Raw genomic sequence first — 25,289 nt, 5'->3', positions numbered from 1 at the left:
CGCATCAATGGTGCCCTATCGCAGCCATTCAACATCCGCAATGGTACGAGGCAGGGGTGTCCCCTGTCCCCCCTCCTGTTTGCCCTCTTCCTGGAACCATTCCTGGGGGCGGTCAGACGGGACGGGGGAATAACAGGCCTCGCATACGATGGACTGGAACAGAGAGTCGCGGCCTACGCGGATAATCTCCTCTTCTTCCTTGCCAACCCACTCATCTCACTCCCGAACCTACTAGCAAGGTTTCGGGAATATGGACTTCTCTCCAACCTAAAGCTCAACACCGATAAATCGGAAGCCTGCCCACTACATCTATCTGCCGCAGACACAACTCACCTCCGTGCACAGTATCCGTTTAAACGGTGCGCGGATAAGATCAAATACGGCATCTGGCTCACCGGAGACACAACACACCTCTTCCAGGAGAACTTTATACCCATTCTCCGCATGCTGCAGCACGACATGATGAACTGGGGCGGTCTGTGCATCTCCTGGTTCGGGAGAATCAATGCACTGAAATTAAACCTCCTTCCGTGACTCCTCTACCTATTCCAAACCATCCCAATCATAATACCCAGGACCTTCTTCCAGACGCTCAACACTGAGATAATAAAATTCGAATGGAAAACGGGACGGCCTAGGATCAACGGGGCACTCCTGTCCCTGCCCAAAAGGATGGGGGGCTTGGCTCTCCCTTCGCTAGTTCACTACTACAGGGCCACCCACCTCCTACGGCTGGTGGACTGGCACGCATTAAACTCAGACAAACTCTGGAGGGAACTGGAGAACAGCCAAGTGGCTCGAAAACTGCCATCCGCAGTATGGACAACACACCCCTTAAAGGACCCCAGAATGACCCAAAACCCGTTTATTCGGGCCACGATACAAACATGGATTGCCACCCGCCTGATAGATGGACTCACCATGACGCCAAGTCCTCTGACAGCTATAACTCACAACCCAGATATCGCAGGTGGCCTACGACCCGCGGATGTGTCGGGACTCGGGGGCTCGGACTGGACCTATATGAAGCACCTATGCTCTTCAGCGGAACTGAAAACGCTGAGGGAGCTGATCCCAGAAGGCACCATTTCACTAATGACTAGGTTCAGTTACCATCAGATCCAGCACTTTTACCAATCCACGACGGGCAAACACCTGTTCCATAGAGAACTAACCGCCTTCGAACACATGTGCGTAGCCAAAGATCGACCACTGAAAGGAATCACGCAACTCTTCTCTCTGCTTCTCACAACCACGCCACGCGCACCACCGCGATATATGTCCCGCTGGGAACAAGCTACAGACCAAACAATAACAGACCAACAATGGGATAAGATCCACGTACTGACACACCAGGGCACGCTCAGCTCAAAAATCCAGGAACTTAACTACAAAATTATGGTCAACTGGTATAGGACCCCAGCGAAGCTACATCGCATGAACAGAGAAATCCCTGACATCTGCTGGAGATGCGGAGCCAAGGGTAGGACAGACATCCACATCTGGTGGTCGTGCCCCACTACCAAGCAGGCGGTGGAGCCACCCACAATCAAGCAGGCGGCGGAGTCATCAACTGTGGAGCAGTGGATGGACCGGGTAGAGGACATATATAGCATGGAATCCCTCTCGGCGTCGCTACACGGCACGGGAGACAAATGCGCTATCACCTGGTTCCCCTGGTGCACCTATATAGCTCGGAGACAAACCGCAGCGGCCAGAGACGGAAGCGGAGAACTAGGGAGGCACCTGACCCCCCCCCCCTCCCACAGAGACCACAAATGATACAGGCACTCTCATATTCCCTCCCCACCCCCCACCCCCTCCTCTCTCTCTCTCTCTTCCTTCCCTCTCTCCTCTTTCTTCATTTTCCCCCTGCCTCCTGTCCCCACCCCAGACCCTCAACCCCCTCCCTTCTCCCCCTCCAGTCGGGGGTCATAGGCCCAGCGGGGACAGACAGGGGGCACGGAGGGAGAGGAGAACCCAAGGCCCAAATAGGCGTACCTATGGGGAACATGGGGGGGGGGGGCACACCAGGGTGGGACAGTCGGGGGAGACAGCCACTGAAGAAGTGCAACACTGCGAAACCCTGGGTTGGGAACAAAGCTATGTCTGCCTGGTGAGACAGACAGACGTCACTCACCGGGGTCCTGACCCGCCCGAACATGCACACAACCAAACGAAAACCGACCTGAGGGGCTGATCCCTGGGTTGCCCCGCCCACCACCACCATGTCCTGGGTGGCTCCCCATGTCCGCAACAAACAACGACCACTAGACATGCTACAATTTGGGAAACACCTCCCCAACCCGACGAAATGGAGATACCCCTCCCTACGACACTAACCTAATCCCAGACATACACTATTATATCGACCAAACACCCTTCACCATACACGTAGCCTACGACTATGATAAATTAGAGGACGACATAACTCAAGGATAGCTGACCACCAGGAAGTCAGCTCACGGCTAAAGGACTTCTCAAATAAGGGCTTCAACGTATTACATGTTATACTTGGTTACACGTTACTAGTTCCCCATGTTCACTAAAAAAGTTGGCCAGTAGGAGTTCTATGAAGAGGTATATTGTATGTGGCCACACCTGATGTGTATAACTTCGAATGTTTCCCTTTTCTCATTCTGTACCCCATACACTTCATTGTCTCAATAAAAAAGTGATTGGTAAAAAAAAAAAAAAAATGATTAATTCCTGTCCTGTTTTGACTGTGGAAGAGCTACCCACGTGTGATGCTGCCATGATTAGCCAGAAAATATATTTTTTAATACATAAAGATTATGATAGCTTTTCAACCATTATCTTAATAAATAAATAAAGCACAAGTTAGGAAACAATGTAAACAAGTTTTATTTGTTTTAAGACAATAGTTCAGATTTTACATTAGGAAAACAGCTCCTAACAAAATGTTGCATAGACATATATAGGATTTTTTCGTCTGCAGCTGAATGTAATTGAGCGGAATGTATTTAGTAATAGCATTCTCGATCTACAAGAAAAGTCACCTATTCTCTATAAAGACTTATAAATTACTGATCTGAGTAAACTAATAACTGTATGGGTTGCAATATAATAATCTATTACATGATAAGTGTAGTGAAGTATAAAGCTTTCTCTTCAATACATTTCTATATACATATATAGTGTAATACTGTTTGTGCTGCTATATTAAGGACATTTTCCAAGTATTCTCTAATTGTCTAAGATTAAAGGCTTACAGGCTTTATAGGAATAGCCTTAAAACAACACAACAGGTCATTTTATTATAGGTCAATTCACATTACTGCTTTTTAAGCATAGTGAGAGTCAATTTCTATTTAGGAGTGTATATTGGACTCTTACGAAAGTCAAAATAAGTTAATTTAGTTTATACTACTATATCTTTAATTAGTGATATAATGTAAGTCCTTTTAATTCACCTATTTTAGTGTTTTTTCTTTTTTTTAACTATAGTGACACAACTTTAAGATAAGTAAAAAAAATATCTAAAAACACCCATATAACCTCTGGAGAAAATGGGAACTAAGCAGTCATGGCGTCCAAAATTCAAGAACAAAAGCACGCTCGCTGGACTTTTAAATGAATTGATTTTCAGACTTTCTATGAGTGACATCCTACTTATCTTTTATAAATATATATAAAAAAAGCTGTTATTTTCTATTATAAATAAACTTCTTTGAAAAGGGAGACATACATCCTAAAGTAAATATGTTATTTTTAATTCATGGATATCCTCTATTTGACAGTTTAGAGTATATATTAATGGCTTTGAAGTGACTGCATTTTTGCTTTATAGAAATGCAGCATATATTATTTATTTATTTTTTTATGATTTTTTTTTTCTTTGTTTGTTTTCCATAGGCTTTTCATTTGTGAACACGCTGCCTCTCTAGTGCTTAGTGTTGGACTTACCCGGGTAAAGGCTGACAGCAAAACAGGCTTTTGTGTAAAACGTGATCCTGAACATTTCCATTTTAAAGGCTGGCCAATCTGGGGCAGTAAGCTTGGTGACCTTGGCCTGTTTGGGCTCTCCTTGGCTCTTGATCTGTGCCTGAATGAACACATGGTTACTCTGCCCCAAGCTTAAATTAATTTAGTGAGTGCTAACATTACTAACCACTTCACTGCCAGCAGAACTTTCTTATACATTAAATGTGTGATCATTTTGGGATGGCATACACCAGTCAAAGACATATACATGGTTATTAACTTAGTAACACATTTTTGAGAATTAAATCCAAATGGCAAAACTGATCCATGGCTAAAGCCGAAGAGATTTTTTTCCCCCCAAATCCTCTATTTTAGCCTAATTTGTGCCACTTGATTTAACTTGCTCAAATATAATGTTAGAGAAACCATGTATGTCATACAAACACACATGAACTTGTATACTACCAACAAGGAGGTGTAACTTTATAAGCCAACGGGAGCAGGTGGCACAACTAACACTCAAATAGTTAATGGACGTGTTTAATATTTTACATTCAAACATTCAGTTAAAAGAAGAAAACTTCACCCTCAAACATATGATTTCACTACCTAGAAAAATAAATTGCAGTGTATTAGGCTTTGTCAGATTTGTCTTCCAGCCCATGTCTAACACAAGTACTGTATTGTTTCTTATCAGCATCTCCCTCCTAGACGATAGCACCAAAATACAGACTGGAATAAGTGTTCCACTACAATTCTTTACTTGTTATATGAGGTATGTTTTCTTTGGCTATAAAAGTGTGCAATTTGTTAAAAAAAAAAAAAAAATACAATATATACAATACAAATTTCAGTGTCTTGTTTTTTTCCTCACTGCAAAGACAGACTATTATTTCCTTGTGTCAATGATATAACTGTTTTCAATGCAAAGTACTATAAACTTGTTTGAGCAACTATATGATCTCTGATCTAGCAATTTCCCACTGCGCAGAGAAGATGCCTGTCCGCTGACTGCCATTTCAGATGTCCTCCAAGCTTCGCAGTAGTTGTGAACCAGTCGGATGCCCGTCAGACTTGATCCATGCCAGATTATTTTTTGTGGCCTGTGAGTAATACAGAAGTGTTAGATCATCAAGCTAGCAAAGCTAAATTGCACATGCTAAACACTAGACTAATAGACTAAAAATAACGTATACTTTTCATACATTGTCGGTTCTTACACTAGCTTCTTGTGTCCCTAGGGGTCAGTTTAAAATTCTAACTCTTGCCTACAAAGCTAATATTTCATCTGTAATTAAGGAAATATAATCCCCAAAAATCTTCAGCTGAACTGCAGTATGCAGTAGTTTCCATAGCTTTATAATCTCTTAAAATATATTTAAGGATTCATGTTAGAGGGTTACTCCAACTAAAAATGGTGTTGTGTTTAATAAAATACTGTTTTTGGTTGGAGTAACCCTTTCTGCCACGGCCTTCCTCCTTTAAATAAAGGAAATAAATAAATAAATGCAAGAACGTATCTGCAATCCCACACTGGAGTCAAGTTCTCCCTGTGGCCTGATCCACTTCCATTGATGTCACTTCCCCTTATGGTGGCACAGGGGAAGGGGCTGAGCCATCATTGGTTGTGTGTTGCCAGCATGCTATGAGTTATATCTCCAGCAGCAAAGTGCATTATCTCTGCACATGCAGACTCCAAGCACCATAACTATTTCAAAAACCTGACTTGAGTATTTATCTCCCAATAGCCATCTACTTCATCTCATCTGATGCTATTAATACTACAATTCACACTTATTTTATATTTTCACACAGTGTAGTATAGCACACCATTGATATAGATAACATACAGGTAAATGTGGACTGTAACCCTGGTAGTGTCTTTAATTTTGGACATTCTGCGCTTTCTATTTTTTTTTAATAACGCCCTATTCCATTAAAACTGTTTGAGGGGGGGCCATGTTTATGCATTTTTTCCTTCTTAATAGTGTGCCCTTCCACTGTCATTAATATATAATATTTGCTTTTTTTTCGGTCCAAGGGATGTTTCAGTATGCAATGGCACATGTATATGGATATCCAATATGATAGATGTAGGTAACAAGATAACGTACCATGTGGAATCTGTCATTACATTTCTTCCATCAAATGAGTATATTGGTATTTGAGTATTGAACTGTGCTCCATTGCCAGAAAATAAAGATTCCCAGTTGTCAAAAAGTAATTCTCCCTATAGAAATAAAGTAACAGTATATTAAAAAAATGAAATATTCAAATGTGAAGCAGACACAAGATTATTCACTAAAGTGAGAAAGCAAAGTGAATTTCAAATTTAAAGCCAAAGTAACTTTAAATTTGAAATTCAATTTGAATTCTCATTAGTGAACAATTCTGTAAGTGATCTTAATAACAACTAATATGCTTACTATGTATGCAGAGACAGAAAAACAAACAGCTAGTAGGGTTTGCGGTATTTAAGTTATGACTTTTCAGGTCATCATGTCTGTCTGATACTCCCATTAAACAGAATATCCTCCTGATTTTTCTGGTATGTATTAAAAGTTACGTTTCCCCTATCAGATTAACAGAAAGAAGCACCGGATCTGATATTGGAAGTACATTTCCATTGAGTCATCAACAGATTGAAACATTAAAAGGATTATTTACTAAAATGAGAATGTAGAGTAAATTTCAAATTTAAAGTAGCTAAATGGCTGAATTTGGAATTTACTTTGAATTCTCACTCAGGGTTTATTCACTAAAATGTGAATTGAAAGTGAACTTCAAATTTAAGGTCAGAGTAGCTGAACTGGAAGCAGAGCCGACTTGAGACTTTTTAAACGTTTGGCATTTTTTTTTTTAATTTCCTTTGAATTTAATGTGAATTTTCATTTTCGTGAATAACACTGTTAAAGAAAGATGCACTCTGCTACCTCGGCTCATACATTTAGCGGGACTACCTATACATTTTTATATTACAGAAAGCTCCTAGATAGCAGTAAATATTCTAGAAAGCATTCTCTTTTTGATTCGGATATTAGAGCTTTTTTGGGGTACTTATATGTAGGGATTTTGATTACGGGTAGAATAAAACAGATTAAAAACATTACATTTGAGAATAACAAAAATCCAGAATATCTATTTCAAGAATAATATTTCCAAAATAAAATATTTTCTGAGCAAATATCCTTGTGTTTGATAGAAACGTGCCTGATTTCAATATAGAATGGTGATATTACCTTCAAGTTCACAATAGGGAGATGGAATCTATCAGCTTTTCTCACAACACTGTGGAGATCTTGCAGATGAGAAGATAGGAAGGCTCTGTAGGTGGATGTCAAACCGACTGCACGAGCCTGCTGGAAGCATTGTAAATCAGCCCGTACATCACCAGTCAATGGGGAATTCAAAGCCACGAGATGAAGCTACAAAGAGAATTAAAGATGGCTTACAATCTAATCTGGGGTTCACTATGTGTTGTATGTATGTAACATTATTACATTTGCCCCACCTCTAACTCCTCAATCACATTTCGGATTTTTTTACCTTAGTCTGCACAATTTTATTTCTTGTAGTCTCTTCTTTCATGATCTTTTACTCTTAACTCCGTACTCCCAGACACACCAAATAACATTGTTCCATGTTTCCAAGCAATACTTGTGTTTTCCTCTCTCTCTTCATTAGTGTACATTCCTCATCTCTCTAAATCTTTTCTGTGTACCTAATTCGTCTGTTATCTTTTACCCACAGGTCTCTATGAATTTTAACATTTCTCTGTTCATTTAGCCCCTTTCAATTTTTCTCATTTTTCTTGGAGCCATTTTTATGAATATGATTTAAGGCAATCTGTTAATTTAAACCTGCAGTTTAGCATTAAGGTTTCTAATACAAACTGGATAAAAGCTAGAGGAAAAAAAAAACCTCAAACATTAATATGAATACACTGACTGATATATAGGTAATGAGGAATTTAATTTCCGAATAAAGCTGTAGATATCTTCTATTGTATGTTATAAATAACTGGAGCCATTTTATACATTGCTTTGCTGTAAGTAAACATTACTGTGACTTATTTATATGTAGTTATTATGTTTTATATGTTTTGATGTTTTAAAAGAAAAGTACTGTGACTTTAAATAAAAAATATGGGAGACCTCCTGAGTGACATCAACACGCTGGTTTTCTGACTGATAAGTGGGATAAAGACATATTTTTAAATAGTTTTTTTTACTCTTAAACTATACATTTGCTATCACAATGTATAAATATAAAGGTATGCTCTTTCAAAAGAGTATAAGTTATCGGAAGCATGACAGGTAAAAATATTCTCTTTCTTCATCTACTTTTATCACTCTTTAACAACAATTCATTGCCTCATAATTCTGGTGATGTATTCTCTTTAAATGATGTGCCTTTTCCCCACATTTATAAACACGATTGGCATGGACATTTCAGGAAGTGATTGCCAAGTCCCAGTTTATACCAGCTAATTTTTTTTTTTTAAATAATTCACCTTTTCGTATAAGCTTTTATTTGACTTTTTTTTAAGTTCCCAAAATCTTTCAGGTTAAATTTTAAAAATATTTTATTAACTAAAATTATAGTCTACTTTGTTTATTCCGGCAATCCAGAAGTGAAGGGGTAATGTAATACAGGTATGTATTATGTGGGAGAACTGTTCAGCAAAGCAAGCATTGATTGCATTGGTATATGCTTATTTGTATGCTGAGATAGCTGATGAATAAACGTACTTATGTTATGTTGCTGAAATCTACTTTATCAGTCTTTCATTTTGGTTCTGTTCAGGAACAGTATATTACAAGAAGAACCTTGCAGAGTATATTATTATTTTTTCTTGTAATTTAAGGGCTTTCTTGTTTTAATTCCATGTGCTTATTTTAATAATCCAGCTCTCATCCATACATAGAGAAACACAGACATTAGTAGTTCTTTGCAGTAGTGACAGAAGGACATGTTTTACTCACGTTTGGTGTTCCATAATCTATATTCATTCCTGGAGTAAGAGCAGGAAATGGGCGATATCCCTTTAATTAATAAAATAATATATTATTATGATTTTTTCAGAACATGCATTGCATTTTGCTCTTATCATTGTCAAATCTGTGGTTACATAAAGACTATAAGATGATCAGCTTCACATGAACCCATTCACATAATTACTAGACAATCTTCAGTATCTCTAGTGACTTTGAATGAACTCAACACTTCTTCTTTCCAAGGTCAATAACACGACAACTGATGAGTTGGATACAATCTATATGCTAGGATAGGATATATTTGGAAACTAAACAAACATAACCTGGTAAAATGTGTTGCTATTGTATTACTACCGCTTACATAGTGTGTAATAAATGCAGTGTGTGTTTGTGTAGTGGATACAGTCATGGGCGTCGGCATGGGGTGGCAAGAGGAGGCACAATTTTCCCTTGGACTGTGACAGCTCAGTCCGAAGGAAAGAAGGAGGGAGGTGCTGAGGGCTGCATTTAGGCTCCCAGGGGGGAAAAGGGAGCACTGTAAGGCTCCCTCCGAATCCCCACCATTTCGTGACTACACTACACAAACACATACTCTGCATTCACTATACACACTGCATCTAAAGCACACAAACACTACATCCACTACACAAACACACACTCTGCATTCACTTTACACCCTGCATCTAATGCACACAAACGCTACATCCACTACACAAACACACACGTTTCAATCACTACACAAACACACACTACATCCACTACACAAACACACACTCTTTATTAACTACACAAACACTGCATCCACTACACAAACACACACTCTGCATTTACGATACACACTACATCTAATCGGGGGCAGGCCCCGTGGGGCCTGGACATTGAGCTGTGTCAGGGGCCCCACAGTTTCTGATGGCAGCCCTTGTGGTGTGTACTGGATGTGTGTTTGAGGGCTGTGGGGAGGGATGTAGTTTTTTTAATGTATAATAAAATGTATTCCTCCCTCCCTACCTCTTACCTGTGGGCCGGAAGGGGGACACACGAGATTACCTGGTGGTCCAGTGGCACAGGAAGGTGTCTTGTGAAAAGGGGGGCCAGATATCTAATTTTCCATATCCTACATCAGGTCCTTTCCCCCTGCGAGCCGTGAGAGCAGTGCCATGGCAACGCTCAGGCATGCATTGTGTTCCGCATGGAACGTTGCCTTGGCAACCCACAGCAACGCTCCTGCAGCTCGGCAGAGAAAATGACTGAATGCTGCAGGAGATGGAAAATCAGATCTCTGGGCCCCTATCTTCATAGGATAAAGCAGCAGAGGCCCAGAGATCTGCATATATATATATATATATATATATATATATACAGTGAGGGAAAAAAGTATTTGATCCCCTGCTGAACATTTGTCCACTGACAAAGAAATGATCAGTCTATAATTTTAATTTGGTAGGTGTATTTTAACAGTGAGAGACAGAATAAAAAATAAAATAAAAAATCCAGAAAAATGCATAAATTGATTTGCATCTCAATGAGTGAAATAAGTATTTGATCTCCTATCAATCAGCAAGATTTTTGGCTTCCAGGTGTCTTTTATACAGATAACGAGCTGAGATTAGAAGCACTAATCTCAGCTTGTTACTTGTATAAAAGATACCTGTCCACAGAAGCAATCAGTCTGATTCCAAATCTCCACCATGTCCAAGCCTGAATAGCTTTCCAGGGATGTCAGGGACAATATTGTAGGCCTACACAAGGCTGGAATGGACTTCAAGACCAATGCCAAGCAGCTTGGTGAGAAGGTGACAACAGCTGGTGCGAATATTTGCAAATGGAAGAAACACAAAATAACTGTCAGTCTCCCTCGGTCTGGTGCTCCATGCAAGATCTCACCTCGTGGAGTTTCAATGATCATGAGAATGGTAAGGAACTACATGGGAGGATCTTGTTAATGATCTCAAGGCAGCTGGGACTACTAAGAAAACAATTGGTAAAACACTACGCTGTGAAGGACTGAAATCCTGCAGCACCCGCAAGATCCCCCTGCTCAATAAAGCACATGTACAGGTCCATCTAAAGTTTACCACTGAACATCTAAATGATTCAGAGGAGAACTGGCTGAAAGTGTTGTGGTCAAAAATCAAGCTTTTTGGCATCAACTCAACTAGCCATGTTTGGAGGAGGAGGAATGCTGCATATGACCCCAAGAACACCATCCCCACCATCAAACATAGAGGTGGAATCATTATGTTTGTCTGCTAAGGGGACAGGACAAGGGGACAGGACAACTGCACCACAACAAAGGGACAATGGATGGCGCCATGTACCGTCAAATCTTGGGTGAGAACCTCCTTCCCTCAGCCAGGGCATTGAAAATGGATCATGGATGGGTATTCCAACATGACAATGACCCAAAACACACAGCCAAGGCAACAAAGGAGTGGCTCAAGAAGAAGCACATTAAGGTCCTGGAGTGACCTAGCCAGTCGGCAGACCTTAATCCCATATAAAATCTGTGGAGGGAGCTGAAGGTTCGAGTTCCCAAACGTCAGCATTGAAACCTTAATGACTTGGAGAGGATCTGCAAAGAGGAGTGGGACAAAATTCCTCCTAAGAGGTGTGTAAACCTGCTGGCCTCTGTGATTACCACCAAGTACTAAGTGGAAGGGGTAAAATACCTATTTCACTCATTGACATGCAAATCAATTCATAACTTCTTTGACATGCGTTTTTATAATTTTTGTTTTTTATTTTTGTTATTCTGTGTCTCACTGTTAAAATACACCTATCATTAAAATTGTAGACTGATCATTTCTTTGTCAGTGGGCAAACGTTCAAAATCAGCATGGGATCAAATACTTTTTCCCTCGCTGTATATAGTGTTATTCACTATATACATATATATATATATATATATATATATATATATATATATATATATATATATATATATATATATATATATATATATGTATATTTATATATATATATATGCAAATGGGAGGCACAGACCATTTGTTAAAGGTAAAGGGGCAGCATAATGGCGCCACTCTCAAAGTGCCTCTTGCAGCAATTGTCCTACTGGGACCAATGGTGGGACTGGTCCTGGGTAAAACGACATTATGTTGTAGTTTAATAGAGACATAAACCTTTTTTTCTTTTTAATTGACAATCGATAAAGATTGTTGTTTATCAGAGGCTTGAAGAAAAGTTTTTCAAACAGCGTATGACATACTAATTAAAACCATTTTGTTTTCAAAAAAGCAAAAGTTTTAATTTGATAGATTTTTGTCTTTTTCAATGTAGACTACTATGACTTAGATGAGAACTTACATGGCCTGAAATCGCTGGTGGTGGAGGACTATCAGCTGGAAGGGAAATCAGGTCCCCAAGCTAAAAAGAAAACAAATAGCCATCAATACTTAAATTGAGCGTAAAATTAAACTTTTAAAGGAAAAACATTCAAAACAATAATATAAAGCCACCTGAACTTTTCTCCATCCACCTCGAACGCGTACGTATACCTCACTGCTTTCACTCAGATACATTAAGGTGCCTTCTGGTACCAAATGTGTTTTCTGCAACAGGTCATCAATATTTTTTGTTGTTGTTGCCTAGCAATTAAACATAACAGAGACACCATGAGCACGCAAAAAATATGATTTAACATTAAAACACTTTAAAGAAATCATAGCGTCAGCTATTCTGCATTGCATATATTCTATGCAGGATTATTTATTAAAAAGCATTTATTATTTTCCATATTAACGGTTAATTTCTGTGATACTAGGTACATAATCAAGAAAATACATGTCAGTTCAACCAAGAGACACACCTCCCAACATCAAGGCTGGTTCAAGGATTTTTGGCTACACAGGTCAGGAGACGCACCCCAAAAATGAAACTGTGTCTGTTTAGGCCTGTTTGACACCCATTTTGCCCTCTTACCCAATATTTTGTCCCTTTTATGTAACTTACCACCCATTTTTGTTTCTGTTTTTTTACCCCCTTTTGAGGATTGCATCCCCTTCAGTATTTCTGAGTTCCACTTTTGTCTTTATCCTCCTTTGTGGTCTCTTACCCCCTCATTTGTCTTTTACCCCCGTTTGTGTATTTATCCAATTTTTGATTCTTGTTTATCTTACCCCCTATTTGTGTCACCTACATCCCTTTTGTGTCACTAACAACTCCTTTGTGTTTCTTAACCTATTTTGTGTTTCTTACTCTCCCCTTTTGTGTCTTTCAACCCCCTTTGTTTCTTATTCCCCCTTTTGTGGCTCTCTCTCACCGTGTCTGTGGACCACAATATAGGATCTTATAGGAATATAGGAACTTAAGAGGGATGTAGGGAAACAAAACTTGAGTGGACTGGCTGACAATTAAATTAGTTAAGGCAAAGCTGACTTTGCGCACTATGCAAATGTTCTTCACTGCTTCAGTCTCTCTAACACTGTGGCATGTTCCCTTTCTTCGATACTCACTATATACATGTTTTCTCTATCCCAGACTCTATAACAGGAGCTTCTGCCTGCTAGTAAGAACGTTAGGAGAGGAGTGGACCAACGAGTGCTAGGGAACAGTCCTTAGAAAGCGTAGAGCTAGCGCATCATTATGTCAAGCTCTTTATGTCAAGCTCTGGGTGCTGTCTGCACAGTATGCCCTTGGGTAGTCATCCTGCATGATTTGCAGGCAGCCTGGCGTGACCATCTAATTCTTTGCGCAAGTACGCCCCCTTGGGCATGTTTGTCCCTTTGAGTGGTTCTGGTTACTTGATTCACATCAGTGGCCAACCTTTTATCCACCCACCGTAATCCTGTTTCCCCGGACACTGCTGTTAGGGGGTATGGATTTACTTGAAAGATTACAAAGTTACATAGCTGAAAAGAGACTTGTGTCCATCAAGTTCAGCCTTCCTCACAAAAAACTTTTCTTTGCCTTAGATGAAATCTCTTTTCTTCCAGCCTAAATGCGTGACCTTGTGTCCTATTTATAGTCCTGTTTATGAATAGCTTTCCAGATAATGGTTTGTACTGGCCCCAAATTATATGTGTATACTGTTATCATATCCCCTCTGAGGTGCCGTTTTCCCCCAAACTAAAGAGATTTAAATTTTTTAACCTATCTTCATAACTAAAATGCTCCATTCCTTTTATCGATTTTGTAGCTTGTTTCTGCCCTTTTTCTAGTGCCATGATATCCTTCTTTAGAACAGATGCACAAAATTGCACAGCATATTCAAGGTGTGGTCTTACCAGCAATTTATAAAGAGGCAAAATTATATTTTCATCCCGAGAATTTATGTCCCTATTTATACATCACAAAACTTTACTGGCCTTAGCAACTGCAGATTGACATTGCATATTGCTGCCTAATTTGTTGTCTTTAACAATTCCCAAATCCTTCTCGTCTGTGGTTATCCTTAATTCACTACCATTTAGGGCATAAGTTGCTTGTGTGTTCTTGACCCCGAAGTGCATACAAACAAAGTTCTTCCCAATGAATTCCTGAATATTATCCCTTCATAGCCCCTCAAATATTTTCCCAGTCACAGAAGTTAAGCTCACAGGTCTATAATTTCCAGGCAAGGATTTTGAACCCTTTTTAAATATAGGAATTACATCTGCCTGCCTCCAATCATTCGGTACAATACCTGAAACAAAACAATCTTGAAAGATTAAGTACAGAGGTTCACTTATTTCTCCACTTAGCTCCTTAAGTACTCATGGATGAATACCATCAGGCCCCGGAGCTTTATTTGCATTAATTTTCTCTAACTGCTGTAGCACCTTGTCTCGCGTCATCCAATCACAAGTTATCTGCAAGTTTTTTGCAGCAATCATTTGCATATCTCTTGCCATAGGATCCTCATTAATGTATACTGAAGAAAAAAGTTATTTAAAATTTCTGCCTTTTGCTGGTCTTCATTAACTAACACACTCATCTCTGTTTCTAGTATACCTACACTTTAATTTTTTGTTTTTTTTAGAATTGATGTACTTGAAAACATTTTTGGGGTTGGTTTTGCATTTTTTGGCTATCAATTTCTAATTTTCTAGTTTAGCCACTTTAATTGCCTTTTTGCAAGCATTATTGGCTTCCTTATATCTTTTATAGGATGCCTCTGATTTGTCCGATTTAAATGCTTTAAATGCTCTTTTCTTATTTTTTATCTCTTGTTTTACTTATCTACTAAGCCACATTGGTTTCAATTTGTTTCTTTTATAGTTATTACCCAATGGTACATACTGGGAAAAGTACTTTTCTAATATTTGTTTGAATAGTCTCCATTTATCCTCTCTTTGTTTTTTGTTTTTACTAAGGAGTTTATACCAGTCAATATGTTGTAGAGCTGCCCTAATCTTATTGAAATTGGCTTTTTTTACATTTTATGTTTTAGTATACCCTCTTGTTTTTTTGAGTTTATTAAAAAAATTACCATATTGTGATCACTATTTCCTAAATGCTCCCTTACTTGAATGTTGGTCAAAAGATCAACATTAAAACACTCTGCTATAGTTTTGCAGAAACCAGGAGCTAACCTATAATGCTGGCTGAGTGTAGTGAACGGTGAGGGATTGCAGAATATAAAAGGTGGACTGTGCCTTTAAGGTGTAAGAAATATGTACTGTGCCTTTAAATCTCACATAATGTGCGTGGTAAGTCTGCTGGTAAGAGAGAGAAAATGAGACAAAACAAGACAAAACAAAAAATGGATAATCCAATAGATCACAAAAAGAAAAAAAGATGAGAAAAAATAAGAGGAAGAGGGATGAAAAGGAGAAAAAAATGAAATGAAATGGAATACGGAAAATGAAAAAAGGAAAAAAGTAGAGTCTGGAAAAGAAATATAAATAAAAATGAGTAAAAAATAATAATAGTAAGATGGATGGGTAGTGCAAAACGCAGCCGATGATATGTGCAGTGCAGATAACTCTATCCCTAATGGGGTATAGGGTAGATGGTATCTGCTCCAAATATTATACTTTGTATGTGTCAAAGATCTGGTTCAAATAATAATAGCAATACAGTATATGGAACTGGATGCTAAGGTGATAGTCTATTCAAAAAAGGGTCACTCGATATAGAAAGCAATGGTACAAACTGGATGTAAATAACAAAGCCAGTTTATTGGTAAAATTATAAAAATATAAAAATATATAATACAGGAACTGTTCATACAGAGGTTACCAGTCTAATGAGTGTCAGTAAAGTGCAGGAACCCTTGGATTTGGCTGGGATTGATGTGGATTGACTCGGGCCGATGAGCTTCAGAAATCCTGCTGCCGGTGAGGACGGCGGGCTTTTCGGTGTGCGTCCCGATAAGGATCTCTCTCCAGGGGACGTGCTCTGTAAACGGCTCCACTCGGCAAATACACAAAAGGTCCTGTGCAAGTACTGTTCTCTGCTGGTAGGCGCTCTGCACGCTGGAACTCGGTCCTGATGAATTGCTGTGCTTGTCTAACGCGTTTCGTAGGAGGTTGCCCTACTTCTTCAGAGACGGGATCATCCCGTCTCTGAAGAAGTAGGGCAACCTCCTACGAAACGCGTTAGACAAGCACAGCAATTCATCAGGACCGAGTTCCAGCGTGCAGAGCGCCTACCAGCAGAGAACAGTACTGGCTTTATAAAACTGGCTTTGTTATTTACATCCAGTTTGTACCATTGCTTTCTATATCGAGTGACCCTTTTTTGAATAGACTATCACCTTAGCATCCAGTTCCATATACTGTATTGCTATTATTATTTGAACCAGATCTTTGACACATACAAAGTATAATATTTGGAGCAGATACCATCTACCCTATACCCCATTAGGGATAGAGTTATCTGCACTGCACATATCATCGGCTGCGTTTTGCACTACCCATCCATCTTACTATTATTATTTTTTACTCATTTTTATTTATATTTCTTTTCCAGACTCTACTTTTTTCCTTTTTTCATTTTCCGTATTCCATTTCATTTCATTTTTTTCTCCTTTTCATCCCTCTTCCTCTTATTTTTTCTCATCTTTTTTTCTTTTTGTGATCTATTGGATTATCCATTTTTTGTTTTGTCTTGTTTTGTCTCATTTTCTCTCTCTTACCAGCAGACTTACCACGCACATTATGTGAGATTTAAAGGCACAGTACATATTTCTTACACCTTAAAGGCACAGTCCACCTTTTATATTCTGCAATCCCTCACCGTTCACTACACTCAGCCAGCATTATAGGTTAGCTCCTGGTTTCTGCAAAACTATAGCAGAGAGTTTTATTTTTCGTATAGGTTTTAGTGAATCCCTATTTTTCCAGTTTTTGAGCGACCTATTGTTAGTCATACTCCCTCTCCCCTGGGTATTACATTAGGTATACCAGTACTATCCTTTTACAAAAGATCAACATTGTTTGTTATAACGAGATCCAGACAAGCATCCTTTCTAGTTGGTGCTTGTACCAGTTGTGTCATGAAGGTGTTATTTAACACATTCAAAAACCTGATTCCCCTTGCTGAAGTACTAGTCACTCTATCCCAATTTATGTCCGGATACTTAACGTCTCCAATAATTATTGTGTTACCCCGATTTGCAGCTTTCCAATTTTCTCTTAACAGCTGTTCTTCCTCATTAATATTTACATTAGGTGGTATATAACATATCCCAACCAATAATTAATTTCCCTTTGTTTGCCCCAAGCAGATATCTACCCATAAAGCTTCCACATTTTCCTTGTCACACTCCACATGCCTAAGATTTGACTTTAACTCATGGTTGACATACAAACATTCCCCACCACCCTTCTTGTTTTTCCTATCCTTCCTAAATAATGTGTACCCATTTAAGTTAACTGCCCAGTCATGATTCTCATCCTACCATGTTAAGATGAAAATGAAAGATTAGCATAGGGTTTGTGTTTTCTGATCTAAATCATGTGAGTTTTCCTCCAGCACCACCTCCACCAGATACGTGACGTTTGGGAAGTATAACTGTTTTAGTGTTTTCTGTTGATAAGATTCTGTAATAAGGCCCATCATAATTGTCAGCACCAGATCCAATGGGCTCTTAATCTGGCCCTGGTAACGAATGGGAGCTCCATGTACCCACAACCCACCTGTCACTTGGAAATTGCCTTAAGGTAGCTCAAGCCCTGTCCAACATTTCAAATGGGCAAAGATGGACACTTTGTTTATCTAATAATTTTTAAAACTAAAATGTAATTTAGAACAAGAACAATGTATCTTATTTGCACGGACTGGTTTCTAAACACATTTATTGCAGTTTAAAGACACATAACTGTTAGTGTTAATGATGTGGAGCTCTGTTACACACTAAAAAACACACCAACAATATGGAGCTCCTACAAAAGAGGAATATCAGTATAGAAAAACAGAGGGATTTTGACACAAAATAGGGAATGTATATAGAAGCTATGCAACAGCAGTAATAATCCACTGACTTGCAATCTCCTTAGTAGAGATCGCACACTTTCATGCTCTGACTGATTTGACATACAAAACATTGAAAACATATGTCTATGCTCTTTACAATGTAATATAGCAGTGATCCTCAAGGCACAGCACTGGTCCAAGTTTCACAGTATCCCTTTTGAAACAGAATTGGAAAATGCCTTTCGGTGTGCCTTGAGGGATGGGATGGGAACTACTGTAACTGCGGACAGAGGCTAAACTTGGTGGTTGTTCATCCTGACATTCCCTTAATGGCCTGGTCACCCCCCTCCCCTTTGGGTCCATAGTGCACTGTCTGCAAAAGCAGATATTCCACCTCCAAAGCTTTTTCAAATGTTTGTATTCTACTTATGTAACTCGGGATAAACCAGACAGGTGTGACACACAGAGACACACCCTGCAGCTACAATCAGATTACTTTACCAAATTTCTAGATCCTGGTATCCCTGGTTGACCTGGTGGTCCTGGTGGTCCTGGAACGGGTACTGCAAGAAAAAATATGAATTATTATTAATTCAGCTGAGTGTTAAGACATATTTTGAATGTATATTGAGAAAGCAAAAATTCCTCAAGTTATCCTGGGATATAATAGATCAACATATATACTTATCCCATAAGAAGACTATTCATTTATTTTTCTCAGACTTTTTGGGTTTACTTTCAGAATATATCTTAAACATTATTTGAACATTTTGTAAAATGAGAAATCACAAACCTGAACCATATATAGAAGAGGGACCTGGTGGACCAGGTGGTCCTGGTGGTCCTGGTGGACCATTTATGCCATATCCTGGAGGTCCAGGAAGGCCAGGAATGCCAGGAGGACCTCTAGGACCAATAACAAACTCTCCTTTTTGTCCCTAAAGAAAAAAAAATGGAAATTGAATTCACTCATAAATTAAGCTGACGGGAAGACAAGTATGGCAGTTATATATAAGCCTATGGTAATTATTAAAGTCACTATTTTACATCAATCGGAAATTGAGCTTTTACTTTTTTTCAATTTGCTTGTAATTTCTATTTTTGGCTAAATATCATTAGTCGTTTGATGTCCGTCATTGATGAGATGGAAAATAATCAGACAGTGTGACGTCTACGCTAATAGCGGCACTATCATTGTCTGTGGACTCTGCAGAAGTGCGGAGGGATGGGGCGGCAGGCAAAGATGAGTTCTACTTACCTTATCATGTTCTTCCTGGGCACCGCCATCTTGTTCCGGAGAGTCCTCTTCAGCCCTGACATTACTGCTGTACTCTCACACATGCACAAGAGTGCAGTATTGAGGCCTATGGAGGATCCCATGAGACCACGGGATCCTCCCTACACAAAGCCGATTCCCTGCAGCTCTCACTGGTGACAGCTGAGGAGATTGACAATTGAGGACGGCAGTAGCTCTTCCCAGTGTCTAGAAGTGTCGGGCGTAGGAATTATACAGAGACTAAGTAGTATTCTTACAGTTCTTACTTACTCAGACTTATTTTGGTGGGCAGCTGTCAAGGAGTGGTGCTTTATGGTTCATAAAATGTGATTTCTGAACCAGGGACCCAAATCCAACCAAAGCCCAAAAATTAAATACTAACACAACACTCATTGGTTAGGGGCAAATAACATAACAACATGCCCTTGCAGTCAGTAAAATATTCTCTCCTCCACAAGAAAATATGCATTGTAACTTTTGCTAGCTAATCCTTTGCTGCAGTAGTTATGCACTCCTTCCCTTTAGATCCAGGGGTATACTATTAACTGAGAGTAGGAAAGTGTACAATTTGACTATACTTTCTCTTCTCAGGATGCTGAGAAATGTGTCTTCTCCATGTGTGGGTAAAGGATTGTGCCTGGGGGAGAAAAAGTAAAGTGCCTAACAGAGGGAATTCCATTATAAAAATGTCCTAAAATAAATTTTATACAATATCTAGATACACATGAGTTACAGGTGTATATGTGTGTGACATATCACTATAAGTACACAGTTTGCAGGAGTTGGAAGGGAATATTATGGCATGTGTGGGAACACAAGAGTTATAAACGGATCAATCAAAAGTATGTATTTTAGTCATAGCTAGTGACATGTATATTTCTTGCATCTATGGTATGCTCTTTGCTTTACTAGATGTCACGAGTACTAGAAGCCAAACCTGACTATGTATTGTTAATAAAGTGGTAATACTACAATTATATCTAGGTTTTATACGTAAATGGTCCAAAAATGAAACTTCCATTTAAATTCTCTCTCCTGGAGCATGCAAAACGTGCGTCAGGGTTTGGAGATCTCTATTCTGATCACCTCAGCCTTAGCCTTCCGTCCCTCTGCTATTCATTTTTTCGCTTTGAGACTCTATTATTACTGCACATTTATTCAAGATTCCGGGTGTTTTGGGCTGGGGGAATTTAGTTAATTTCTGCCTGCAATCTAAGGCAATCGCGCACATAGCGGATAGAGATTAGGAATCAATATAGATATTCTCTTTTCTATTTACACTACGCTTATAAGGGTTTTCTTGTCTGTTAGCCAGCTAGTTCAGCACTTTATTGGAGACAGGTGCCCTTGAAGGCACAGTTATACATTGAGAATATACTTTTCTTTTCTCTCTAAATCTGCTTAGTTACTATGGCTGGTTCTTCTGCCTGATAGGTGCCCCTGAAGGCACAGAGATTTCTATATATTTTTGTAGAAGTTACTCATTACTAACTTTAGTCCTGCATTTGTTAATATTATTTGGCAAAAGGTGCCCTTGAAGGCACAGATATTCATATCCTTTCCCTTTATTTTATTTTCTCTTGCAGTTTGCTGAACAGAACAGACTTTCTTACATTTCCTAGAAAGCAAGGAAATGTTTGTAAATAATAGACAGATCAGTTAAAATGTACTATATTTTTGTCTAAAGCTTTGCCTATACTTACAGGCACGTTACAGAGTATATTGTTTTAATTTATGTTGGTGTATTGACACTCTGCTGTGTGGTACCACACGCTCTGAGGTCTATTAGGCTGTAAAAATTGCCATATTGCAACATTTGATAGTCATCTTTCCTTGCTACATTGTTTAAGTGACCAACTTTATTCTACACTCACAGTACTCTTCACTTAGAGCTGGACATTTAAATTTAAATTTTTCATTATAGCTGTCTATCTTGACATTCCAACTGGTATTATCTAATTTAATACGTTTTTAAACTTTACATTTACAGATCAGTGCTTTCTTCTTGTTTAAGGGGTTACCTTCTCACAGGTAATACTGCCATTTAAAATATCGAATTGACAACCAGTAATCTCTGTCTAGACAACCTGTCATTTTCTGCATGACACATTATTCTTTCCTTATATTCCATGCAGATAACCAATCTTTGCATAGTTAAGCTAACTCAGAAAAGTATTACACATACATGATCCACAATTGCTTCTCTAATCTTGTGCTGGTTCACGGTCATGTTTTTCATGTAATGCTCATTGTTTGCCAATTAGTGTAATTTTAATGTACATTGCTATATAAAGTGCGGCTGCTTTATTATCTACAAGTCTTATTATGTATTTTAATTCAAAGAGGGCAATTTTACAAAGCTAGACAATACATTCTAGCAGTTGTCTAGATTTTCTCAAAATTCCTTTGGAGTTCTTCGGACTTTACATTTCTTCATTTCTTCTGCCATTGAAATGTTGAAGAAAAATACCAAGTACCATAACCACTACATCGCTCTGTAGCAGTTATGTTGCCAAAGGTGCCCTGGGCTCCCTGTTGTAAGTAGTCAAACCATTTAAGAATGGTTTAACGGAGTCCACCGGTTGCCGCTCCTGGCCTCCACTACTGACAATTGAGAACCAGAAGCTCTGCACTGCAGGGCTTAAATCATTCACTGAGCGGCGGAGCCTGGGACTGAACCCGACCAGATGCCATCTCTGTTAGCTCCCGTCCGAAACGAGCGAAACCGGGTAAAAACTGCCCACCAACCCGCAGTAAATTACCTCCGAGACCTCTCACCGACTCAGGGCACAACGGGGAACGGGCGGATGCCCTTCTTTCAACCCCCGAAGACCGGGAAGGCAAAGCGCCGAACCAAGGCCTGCTACTCACTGGCCCTCTGCTCCCTGTAGACTCTCCTCGACGACTACCGGGGTTACCACGATCCGGGAGACGGAGAGGTGAGCTCAACAGCACCGACACACAGCTCTGCGATAATGAAACGCCGCACACAAAAAGGTCAGCAGCACATGCCGGCAGAACAACCTGATATCGGGGAAATGCTGCAATGCCAGTCGCAAACCAAGATGGCGGCGGAGGCAGCCTCTCATACTCCAACGAGGCCTATTCCACCAGCCCCAACCCCGGCCCGGCACAGCACTGAACTACCAGCCCTTCAAACCATAGGGGAACATAATTTGGCTACCAAACAAGACCTCCAACACTGGATGCACGAAATCCAGACATTATTAGCCAAAGATATAGGCACTATAAAAGCTGAAGTGCGCCAAAACACAGAAAATATAGGTGCAGTGACAGAGAAAGTAACGGCAACCAACAACGAGATCATACAGCTTAAAGAGGCAGTGCACACCCTGCAAGCAGCCCACCAGGTGCTAACGGTGCAGGTCTCAAACCAAGGGGATCGCCTGCGCCGCAACCACATAAAGCTCCGCGGAGTGCCCACGACAATTACTCAGACCGAGTTACCGCACTTTCTTAGGAGGCTACTGGCTACAATCCTATCACCAACGACAGCCCGGAAAATCACTTTGGAGAGTTTCTACCGGCTACCAGCTGGACCCAACTCACCACCCACAGAAGCCAGAGACATTATCCTGTGTTGCGCCACGACACAGGATAAGATCACTATCATGTCAGCAGTGAAGGGCAAAACGCCCCTGACATTTGAGAACGCATAACTTCTTTTCTTCCAAGACCTGACTAGGGCAACGCTGCAGTGGCGGAAAACTTTGTACGAACTAACTAGCCGCCTGAGACGTGCTGGAATACAATATCGCTGGGGGGCACCCAGAGTTGTGACACTCACCCACGACGGCACCACCTACAAGGTCACATCTGAGACCGAAATCCCCACTATACTCACCACACTGGGTCTCACCAACCTTCCCACACCTGGAACAGCGAATAACTCGTCTCAGATGGGACATCCTGCCACGACAAGCCCATTTACACCTCGATCCCAAGGAAGCGCATCCTCAACGCCTTGACAGGGACTGCATATCTCGGCTAGCCATGGCTGAAACAACCTCTCGGGACTCAGAGAGAGATTTCGGGCACTGATATGTCCCCGTGACAGATGCTACAGAAGTTAACTAAATGTTATTTGTTTTATGTTTTATGTTTGGCTTATACATGTCCACATGCAGTAGACAACAAAGTCTGGTTCACTAGTCAACTCGTACCACACACTACCGAACTCACTCCCCCCCCCCCCGCCACATGCCCCTGGGTTAATGGGCAACCACTAACATGCAACTACACCTTAGTCCCCCATTTTTTTACATAGCACGGCACTCTTAGCTCATACAAGGGCACACAGACAAAATCTACCTCCCTCGGTACATACACCACAACAGCCAAAAGTAACAGTGACGCAACACGAGAGGAGACACGACACTAACATAGGGTAACACACCATCGCTTACCATACCCAAAGCCAACAGAAGAGAAGCACGTGCTGAAACCTGTTATAACATTGTGATGTAACCTGTTTAAAAAATTATAAAATGTGTGCATATCTATGTGACAGAGAAATTAACCAATTTCCTATTTTACCATGTACAATGCAAAACTCTTGTCGCTGATATTGAAATGTAACCTAGCACATCTAAAATAAATAATAAAAAAAAAAAAATCATTCACTGAGAGCAATCAGTTGGTGTTGAGAATGATTGTATGCATAGGAACAGCTTCCAACTTGTCATTAGTACTAGCAATGATCAACGGTGTCCAGTGAACCCCAGATAAGAAGTTAAACCGTTCTAAAACAGTCTGGCTACTTACAGTGGGGGGAAGGTTGTGGGCGGGAGGGAAAGGTTGCAGGAGGGGGGCAGGGCACTCCTGGGAACAATAATCACTACAGCTAGCTATTGTTGTTATGTTGCTTGGAGTGTTTCTATAGAAATAACACAACATGGTCTTTAAAAAAAACAAAAACATTACAACATTATGTAGAAATCTAAAATCCATTATCAGAAACTCTTTGATTCTGTTAATGGAAAACAAAAATGGAAAAAGTTGACATTGGAGACAACAATGCATGACCTTAAAAAATCTTTTGAATACTAGCTTGATGAAATTGCTGTTGGAAAGTTTCAGATTTTTGTTTACAGATAAACATTACATTGTAAATGGTTACATACAATTATAATTCAGCACTTAAGTCAATTGATTACAGTCCAAATGGCAGCTTTAGCACCAAGTACGGAGTCTCACTCTTCCGATCAAAAAAAATGGATAAAAACAAGGGGGAGGTGCCGCGCCTAGATAGTCCTCGGTATAATATATGTAAAAGAGAAAAAATAAAGGAACACAATAGTGAAGTAGGTAGAACTGGGAATGATGTAAATAGAATTAAAAAATAGCACACACACTTTTTTGGAGCTTCCATGCAGCTCCAACTTAGTCCCCGCCTATGGATTAAGTGTGTGTAGAATTCTTCATATGCTTGTAGCAGTGGGAGGTATCCTCATAAAAAGAGATTAAAAATCGTGTATGGTGAAGTACATAGAGCTATGGAGCAAGGGTAGGTGTAGAAAGCACTCACATTTTATGGAGCCATAGATATGGCTCCAAGGGAAGCGTGTGAAGTGGTATGATCTCCACTCAAGGATACAGGTGTAGACCGTGGTTCTCAGTTGATACAAGCATATGAAGAATTCTACTCGCACTTAATCCTTAGGCGGGATAATTCCGTCCAGGCGCATAAGTTG

The 25,289-nt window shown here is 39.8% G+C and overlaps 1 protein-coding gene across 2 annotated transcripts in view; it reads right to left on the bottom strand.

Annotated features, from left to right (window-relative positions):
* Positions 1-2,847: 2,847 nt before the first annotated feature.
* Positions 2,848-25,289, bottom strand: part of COL15A1 (collagen type XV alpha 1 chain) — a 353,153-nt gene continuing 330,711 nt past the window's right edge. For both annotated transcript variants that reach the window (XM_063451925.1, XM_063451926.1), the window contains 8 exons: positions 19,093-19,237; positions 18,801-18,862; positions 12,419-12,547; positions 12,267-12,326; positions 8,931-8,990; positions 7,185-7,370; positions 6,060-6,175; positions 2,848-5,048 (listed from right to left, as the gene is read on the bottom strand). In XM_063451925.1, the coding sequence (XP_063307995.1) occupies positions 4,835-5,048; positions 6,060-6,175; positions 7,185-7,370; positions 8,931-8,990; positions 12,267-12,326; positions 12,419-12,547; positions 18,801-18,862; positions 19,093-19,237 (972 nt within the window). In that variant the 3' untranslated portion in view covers positions 2,848-4,834. The remainder of the gene's footprint in view (positions 5,049-6,059; positions 6,176-7,184; positions 7,371-8,930; positions 8,991-12,266; positions 12,327-12,418; positions 12,548-18,800; positions 18,863-19,092; positions 19,238-25,289) is intronic.

This window comes from Pelobates fuscus, chromosome 4, assembly GCF_036172605.1.
Source record: "Pelobates fuscus isolate aPelFus1 chromosome 4, aPelFus1.pri, whole genome shotgun sequence".
NCBI classification, from domain to species: Eukaryota; Metazoa; Chordata; class Amphibia; order Anura; family Pelobatidae; genus Pelobates; species Pelobates fuscus.
Note: the sequence above shows the minus strand (reverse complement) of the source record. Positions and strands in the feature narration are given on the sequence as shown.